Source organism: Nipponia nippon, unplaced genomic scaffold (genome assembly GCF_047370975.1).
Source record: "Nipponia nippon isolate SJK-2023a ecotype South Korea unplaced genomic scaffold, ASM4737097v1 scaffold_1, whole genome shotgun sequence".
Classification (NCBI taxonomy): Eukaryota; Metazoa; Chordata; class Aves; order Pelecaniformes; family Threskiornithidae; genus Nipponia; species Nipponia nippon.
Genome location: NW_028262290.1, coordinates 157,649,443 through 157,657,706, shown reverse-complemented (window position 1 = coordinate 157,657,706; position 8,264 = coordinate 157,649,443). Strand labels below are relative to the sequence as shown.

The 8,264-nt window shown below is 61.6% G+C and overlaps 1 protein-coding gene across 1 annotated transcript; it reads right to left on the bottom strand.

Moving 5' to 3' along the window:
* Positions 1–3,761: 3,761 nt before the first annotated feature.
* On the bottom strand, positions 3,762–7,150 carry MNX1 (motor neuron and pancreas homeobox 1). Its single transcript, XM_087762822.1, has 3 exons — positions 6,352–7,150; positions 4,197–4,357; positions 3,762–4,106 (listed from the first exon to the last, which is right to left on the bottom strand). The coding sequence occupies exons 1-3, from the start codon at positions 7,148–7,150 to the stop codon at positions 3,771–3,773; spliced, it is 1,296 nt and encodes a 431-aa protein (XP_087618948.1). The 3' UTR covers positions 3,762–3,770.
* Between the last annotated feature and the right edge of the window lie 1,114 nt (positions 7,151–8,264).

Sequence of the window (8,264 nt, the reverse complement as noted above, 5' to 3'; positions counted from 1 at the left end):
GTTGAAGAATTAAAAAATAATGTTTCTGCTTTCACAGCTGAAGCACTGCGCGGTTATCCCGGCACCCGCAGCATGCAAAGGGAAAGCTGGGAATGAAAGAAGGGGATCTACGCTGAGATTCACGGCCCTGAGGGATCTCTGGTGCCTGAGGTGGCACCTGGGGAGCCAACTCTTAGCGTAGGCCCCGGCAGGGAAATCAGAGCTGGGAACAGAAGTCAGAGCCGGGAAGGCTTCATGGGACCAACGTAGGCGCTCGCAGTCACGCAGGAGTGGTGGGCACGCAGGCATTGAGGGAAGGGGCATAAGAGGAGGAGGAGGGAGCGCGGGATGGGGTCTTACTGCGAACTAGAGAAAAAGCTGACATTAATCCCTTAGTTTCGGATGAGCGTAACACTTTGGACTTCAGAAATAATCAATAGTCTTCCTGCTAGTGAAGTATTCCATTCCCAGCAGTTTCACGGAGAGTTTGAGGGGGATTATATATTTATGGTTTCCCATTTGAAAGACTTTTAGCAGGTTTACCTTGAACATATGGATTCTATTTTGGTTCTTTTGTTTTAGCACTTAATGCTTATGAAATTGCCAGTTAATGACATCCATGCCTAAACCATGTTGCTTTTTAAAGTAAAATGTCTACCAAAGGGCCATGTTCATACTTACCACTTCTCAAGTACAGCAATGAAAGTTTTAAGAGGCTTGTTACCTACTGTGTCTGGGGGAGGGAACCGATCGAATACCGAAATTACAGACGGGGGCTGGATTAAAGCCCCGCTAGCCCTGCCTCCGCCGGGTCTCAAGGCAAAGCCACCCCCCAACACCAGCGGGGCACCCCGAGGCTGGGTGCGGGGGGACCCCGGGGCGGTGCTCAGCCGGAGAGCGGGTCCCCTCCGTCCCCAGCCCGGCTGGGGGCACCGCGGGGCCGGGCCGGGCCGGGAGCGGGCGCGGAGCCTCCGCGGGCCGGGCGGGGCGGGGCGCGGAGCGGGGCGCGGAGCGGAGCGGGGCGCGGAGCCTCTCCCGCACGGTACCGGGCTCCGCTAATCACCCGGGGCCTTTGATTGCGCTGCACGTGGGGACGAGCCTCCTCACTTCAAAAGAGCGTGGGAAATGCTGATTAAAAGGCTTTTCTCCCCCGTTGGGATCGACACCTTCTTTGAAGCCCTTCCAAGCGACAGCGCAAAGGCACCCACCGCCGAAGGACCCTATCTATATTTTAAGTGACTTTAATTTCTCTTTCCCCCCCTCTTGCTCTCTTCCCCCCTCCTCTCCTTTCAGTTTTGGAAACACCTGGTAAGTTGTAAAATGATTTACGAAGTGAAAGTGTTAAATGAGGCCACCAGCTGTAAGACTGACAGAGCTTTATGAGTTTTATTAGGTGCCCTATTATGGAAAATAAACTTTAATCCGTCCATAAAAACAGAATCTGAAAAACATATTTGCCCTTGTAGTCTGGAACACTGAAGGTATTCTTGCGAGACGCTGGGCTTTAAAGAGATTCATTTTATTGAGACAGCCACAGTGCACCGGCAGGACTTTGATGGAGAGCCGGTGGATGGCCGCCTGTACCCCGAAGGCTTGGTTTTCACGGGGCTGAGGCACCTTTGGGCGCACACCTCCTGGGCACACAGCAGATTTCTGGCCCGGCGGCGCACGTCTGCCAGTTTAATTAGCGGGGATTTAATCGAAAATTAACGGCTGAGGGAAGATCTTATTTTGGGGGGGGGGGGGGGGGGTGTGACCTCAGGCAGCTCTCGGTATTTTATTAGTATTCTATTTCTTGTTATTTTTTTGTTAAGAGAACGATGTGGAAGACTGATGCGGTTTAGGTATTTCAAGGTGTAAGCCAGAGGTAAATCCTGCTGGAAGTGAGGAGCTCGGGCGCGCCGCCGGGTTTAGGGGGGAGGAGGCGCCGCGGCCCTGCGCGGCCGTTGCGCGGGCGTTGCGCGGGCGTTCACCCACGAAGGTGCAGCCGCAGCCATCGGCGTGAAAAATCGCCGAGCAACTAATGCTTTTATTTTTCTATCGCCTTAAATTCTCTCCAACCCGTGGCCGAAAGGAAACCGTTTACAGCTCTAGACCCGAGCCTCAGCCGTGCTTCTTTCCCTGCAAGGCGGGAGGTATCGATCAAGCCCAAATCAAGTTTATCCCCATTAAGTTTTTTGACATATGGGATCCATCCAGATTTATGATTTACCCCGTGAAGGTGTGTGATTTACGGCGTATCCCCCCGGCACGCTGGTAACTGAGGGCATTGTCGCTAAATGCCACCTCCAGCCGCCCCCGGCCGAAGCTCTCCGTGATGGACAACTCTTTTCCTTGGTGGAATCTCATGCCATAGTCTCAGGTATCCGCCAGCCTGTGCTGTAGGGGACGGGTTGTTAGGGGAGGCGTTTAGAGGGGCCGTGCTGCTCTCATGTGAAAGGTTAACGCGGGTTTGTAAAAAATCGCTTTTTTTTTTTTTTTTTTTAAAGGCGTACGGGAGTGGGAACGCTCCATATTTCGGAGCTCTTCATCCTCCGGGGCTCTGTGGGGGAGCGGCGGCACCCGGGATGGGGGGGGGGGGGGGGGGGGCGGGGGACCGGGGACCCCCAGGCTCCGGCGGGGCCCTGCGCGGCCCTGCGCGGGAGCGGGAGCCGAAGCCGAGCCGCCCCGCAATTCATTAGCGGGGATGAATTGCCAGACGTGGCCCCGAGCTGGTGGGGATGAGCCAGTGATTATATTTAAATTCGCTATAATTGATTTGGGGAAGAGCTGCGGTGACAAGGATGAATTGATCTGCGAATTTATCGGCGAGATAAATCCCGCCGTTATCGAAAAGCCGGCGCTTGGCTGCCGGGGGGCCGTCGGGGGGTCCCGTCCTCGGCCCCTTCCACCCCCCGGAGCTCCTCGCTCCTTTGCGAGCTGGAAACCAGCGCTGCTCCCCCCCCCCCCCCCCCATTCCTGACGCCCTGGCTCCGGCTTTGCAGCCCCGGGGTGGGGGGAGAGGGGCCCCGTTGCCGCTCGGGCTCCCCCCCCATCCCCGGGTCACCGGGAGCACGGCACAGCGGAGGACCCCGCCGGAACCCGGGGGGGGACACGCAGCTGGAAAGGGCCTGGAAAGCAGCAAAACAAAACCCGGGGGGGAGCCGTCTTGATTCCTGCCCTGTCCCGGGGCGCTCACCTCGGAAGGACCCGCGCCGATGTCAGATATTGCACGACGGCCGCAGCACCGAATTAAATTCGGGTTAGAAACCGGTTCCCCGCTCCTTCCCGGGCGCTTCGGCCCCGCTCAGAGCACCGGGCCCCCCAGTATCCCCCCGCACAGAGCGCTCATACATCTCAAGTACAAAACGCCATTTATTTTCCACCCCATCGCGCAGGTGGGAGGGCTTGGGAATAACTTAGCATGCATAAGTAGAGGTATTTTTTTTTTTATAAATACAATATACAAAAATAAAGACAGTATTGAGATTTCCAGCAGTTTTAACGTTCATGACATAAACAGTTTTCCCAATATGTAGTAAGAACAAAACATTTCCAATATTCAGCGAAAGGGACGCGCTTCCAGGGGGCAGGGATGGGGGGGGGGGGGCTCAAGTTTTGTCTGATTTTCAGTCAATAATAACACTGTATTCACCATAAATCCTCTTCCCCGCCCGGCATGCGGGGGATCCTCTTCTCCATCTCCCTCCAAGCAGAGAGAAATCGGAACCGGGGGGGGAGCAGGGCCGGTGCCGAGGCGGGGCGGCGGGGCTCCCCCCCGGCTGGAGGGAGCGGGCGGGCGGGCGGGGAGCTCACTGGGGCTGCGCCGGGGCTCCCTGCCGGCCCCGGGGCTGCGTGTCCTCCTCCTCTGCCTCGGAGCAGTCGGAGGAGTGGTAAGGGCAGCATCGCCCGGCCACTGCCTCCACTGCCTCCTCTTCCTCCTCCTCCTCCTCCTCCTCGGGCTCGCTGTCGGGCAGCTCCCGCATCCTCCTCCCGCCGCTCTTCTCCGGGGTGGGCAGCAGCAGGTCCTCATCCCCCTTCTCCTCCCCGCCGCCCCCCTTCTGCTTCTCGGCCTCCTGCGCCGCCTGCTCCTTCGCCTTCTTGCTGCGTTTCCACTTCATGCGCCGGTTCTGGAACCAAATCTTCACCTGGGGGGGGACACATAGAGACACCTCCTCATCCACCGCCCCCCTCCCCACGGCAGCATCCCCTGCCTGCCCCTCGCCCCCGGGAGTCACCTGCGTCTCGGTGAGCATCAGCGACGTGGCCACCTCGAAGCGTTTGGGCCGGGAGAGATACTTGTTGAGCTTGAACTGGTGCTCCAGCTCCAGCAGCTGCTGGCTGGTGAAGGCGGTGCGGGGCCGGCGGCATTTCCCCAGCAGGTTGGACTGGGCCTGGGCTGGGAAAGGAGAGGGCGAGTGCGGAGGTGAGCGTTGAGCCGCCCCTGCCGCGGCCGGGGGACCTGGGTGGGAAGGGGGGAGCCAGGGAAGACGGACGGTTGTCCACCGGAGCACGGACCGAGGGAGGGATCTCCTCCAGCCGCCAGACCCTCCGGCTCCGGGGTTTCGCGGTTTGCACAGCGTCAGGGGATCCCCCACAGGGACCCGGACAAAAAATTAAATTAAATCTTTTAAATAAAGAAAAATGCCTCTTGATTTCCCAAGAGTCTGGCAAGTGCCAGACAATAAAAGGGAGCCAGGGATGGCGGCGAAGGGGTACCGGGCTCTCCGGGGAGCAGCAATTTGCTCTATTTAATGCTTTAGTTAAGCCTGCCGCACTCCCAGCCCGCCCATAGCCGGTTAATTACCGGGATTGCAGGCGGGCACCGCTCCGGCGGCCGGGCCCGGGGTCCGCTCCGCGCCACCCCGCCGGCCGGCAGCGCCGGGCACCGGCCGCCCGTCGGGGCCGGGGCTGGGAAACGGCCGTTGAACGAAAAAGAAAAAAAGAAAATATCGGCGTGTTCTCCGTGTTCAGAAATAATAATTAAAATCGGGGGTTGCATTAAAAAAAAAAAAACCAAACAACAAAACAAAAACCAAAGAAACCAAAACAAACTAAACCAGCCCGGCGATGGGTCAGGGGGAGGGCACCGGGGGGAACTGAGCCCCTCGGCGGGGCCCAGACGCCCCCGGGGATGCGACGCGGCCACGCTACCGCTCGTTTCTCGGAGCATTTTGGCCCTTTGGCTTATTGGGTTTAGAAAAATCAGAGCACGAAGCAGGGGCGGCTCTCGCTCCCCGGCGGCCGCTCGCCGGCGCGGGCAGGGGGAGAGGGGACAGGGGCGAGGGGGCCGGCGGCCGCCCCGGCCGCAGCACCCGGCGGATTTTCTCACTGCCGTGCGATTTGCCGAGGCTCCGTTCTCCTGCCTCTCCGGTTATTTATTCCCCCCCTGCACCTTGTTTGAGAGGCAGGGCTGTGACAGCTCTCCTAATTATTTTTTCTTCCTGAATGTTCCACTCCAAACAGCCCCAATTCGAGAGAAAACAATGGACTTTTTTGTCTGCGAATGTGTGTGCAGAGTATGAGAAGGGGGGAAAAAAAAAAAAAAATCGCAATTCTTTTCCTGGCATGATTTTCGTAAAACTACACCTCCGGCATTGTTAAATCGGCCATTCCCACAGAGAGCTCACACCTCCGAAAATGATCTTTGCTTAAAACAGATGCAGGCAAAGTCCCCATCGCCGTGAGGCCTAGTGCTGGGCACGGCGCCTTCGCTGGGACTTCGGGAGCGTCTGGTTCGGCACAGCGGTTCCAGCCTGGTCCCAAACCTAAACCCTTCCGACCGCAATTATTTCGTGTCTGTTCGTTATCCCCAGGGAACGTGGAACCCCACATTTTTTGCTAACCCCAAATCCTCCCTACGCCCGTTTGCTTAGAGGAGCCTGCCGTAATTATTAGAAACCCGTTTCCGATAAAAGAGAAATAAGACTAAGAACGGTGGCTGGGTGATGGGACCCGCCGCCCCGTGTTTTGGGGGGATAGATCAAGACCGGGTTTTGGGGGGAGACCGCGGGGGCCCCTGCCCCGTCCCCACCGCCCCCCCTCCCCGGTGGCCCCCGCACCCCGCGGCCGGCGGGGAAGGGCGTCCGCACCGGCAGGAAGGGATTTGCCACCTTCCTATTGAACCTGCCACGAACAGCCGAGCCGTTCGGGGCTCCTCAGGGACCGGGAACGGTGAGGCGACCCACACGTCCCCGCTTCCCATTGCGGATCGCTGCTTCTAATAAAAATAAAAATAAAAAAAAATCGAAGTCACCGCCTGTTTAAATCTGCAGCTCATTGACGCTGGGGCAGGGAGGGGGTTTCTTCCCCCTAGGAAGGAGACGGCTGCCGGTAGGCCCCTGCAGCGGGATGGGGGCGGAGGGGACGCGGCTGAGGGAGGCAAATACTCACAGTTGAAGTCGGGCATTTTGGGCAGGATCATGCCGGCGGTGGAGGCCCGCAGCCACTGGTCCAGCTGGAAGGTGCCGGCGCTGAGCTTGATGGGGTCGGCGGCGGGGTGGGAGGGGTGCGCTCCCTGCACTTGCGAGTAGGAGTAGGAGAGGGCCGGGTGCTGCCCGCCCAGCGCCGAGTAGCCGTACACCGGGTGCCCGTAGAGAGCCGCCTGCGCCGGCATGCCCGGCCCGCCGGGTGCCGCGGGGTGCAGTCCCAGGGCCATGCCGGCCGCCGAGGCGTGGTGGTGCGGGTGGGCGCCGGTGGCGGGCAAGAAGCCGGGTTTGGGGACCAGGGCGCAGTGGGCGGCCAGGAGGCGCGGAGGAGAGGGGCTGTCGGTGCGCAGGCAGTCGGCGGGGCCGCCGGCGGGATGCTCGGAGGAGGACGAAGAGGACGAGGAGGAGGAAGAGGAGGACGGGGGGCTGCCGCTCCCGCTGCTGCTACTGCCGCTGCCGCCCAGCGAGGTGACCAGGGCCAGCGGCGCGCTCTGCCCCGCCGCCGCCGCCACCGCCTTGGGGGGGTCGACAGCCAGCAGCGCGTCGATGCGGAAATTTTTGGATTTTTCCATGGGAGCGCCGGCGGGCCGGGCCGAGGGAGGGGAGGAGGGGGGGAGCGGCGGCGGCGGCGCGTCGGGCGGCCCCGGGCCGGCCGCGTCTCCCGGCGGCGGCGGGCGGCAGTGCGGCCGCGCTGCGCGGCGCGCCCCTTCAAGGGCCGCAGGCGGCTCCCATTGGGCCGGCGGCGCTGCGGCCTCGCCCGCCATTGGCCCCGCCGCCCACCTGTCACGGCGGAGCGGGGGACGGCCCGCCCCCTGCCGCCGCCACCCCGCCCCGCCCACCCCGGGGGCGCCGGCAGCGGCGGGGAGGCTCCGGGGCACCGGGGGGGAGCGGGATCCTCGCCGCGGGGAGAGCGCTCCCGGCCGCGGGACGTGCCCGGCTCTGCCGGCCCAGGGGGCTCCCGCCGTGCGTTCGGCGACAGTTTCCCACCCTTCCCGCACACGGCAAATATTTGCCGTAAACGCGCCGCCGGCCGCTTTTTAACGAGTCGGAAAGAATAAACACCTGCGGGTCAGGGAGTCACGCCTGCCACCGAACCCCGGGCTTGTCAACAGCGTTATTAGGCCCGCTTATCTAACACAAACAGGCCCGAACAGAAAAGGGAAAGAGCGGGGCGAGGGTTCGCCCCTTCGCCGGGGTCCCGTTTCCCCGGGGGGACGGGGCAGAGGCGGTGTGAGCGGCGGGTCAGGCTGCGGCACGGAGCGCTGCCGGGCTAAACGCGCTCTGCCTCCAGAAAGCCTTTGCCAGCCCCCGGGAGAAGGCGCTCGGCTGCGGGGCTGCGGCCCCACCGCCCTGAGCCCCCCCCCCCCACGCCGGCGGGGCCGCTCCGCACCCGGGGGGCGGCGGGGCTGCGGCCCCGAGGCTGCCGGTGGCACCGCGACGAGGGTGCGCTGCCCCCCGGCCCGTGGCCCTGGGGTGGGAAAAGTAAAAGCAATGAAAAGGGGCGAGGAAAAGGGGAAAAGAAAGGCGGGGGGTGGGGTGGGGTGGGGGCGGAATCGGAGAGAAGAACGGAGTCCAACAGGACCGACAAAATATCCAACTTTGCTCCCGGTCGCCTTCCCGCCGCTGCTCCGCGGGCAGAAGGCCCAGCGCGCCTCTGCACACACGGACGGACACGCGCACAGACAGACACACAGACACGCACAGACCCGCACACACACGCACCCTTCGCTCTGTGTCCCGATGCTCCCCGTCTCTTCTGCACTGACTTTTTTTTGACCTCCCCGACTGGAGCCTCCGGACACGCTCACACACAGCAGACAGACAGACACAAGCAAGCAGAGACAGACACAAGCCCAGCAGACGCACAGACACAAGCCG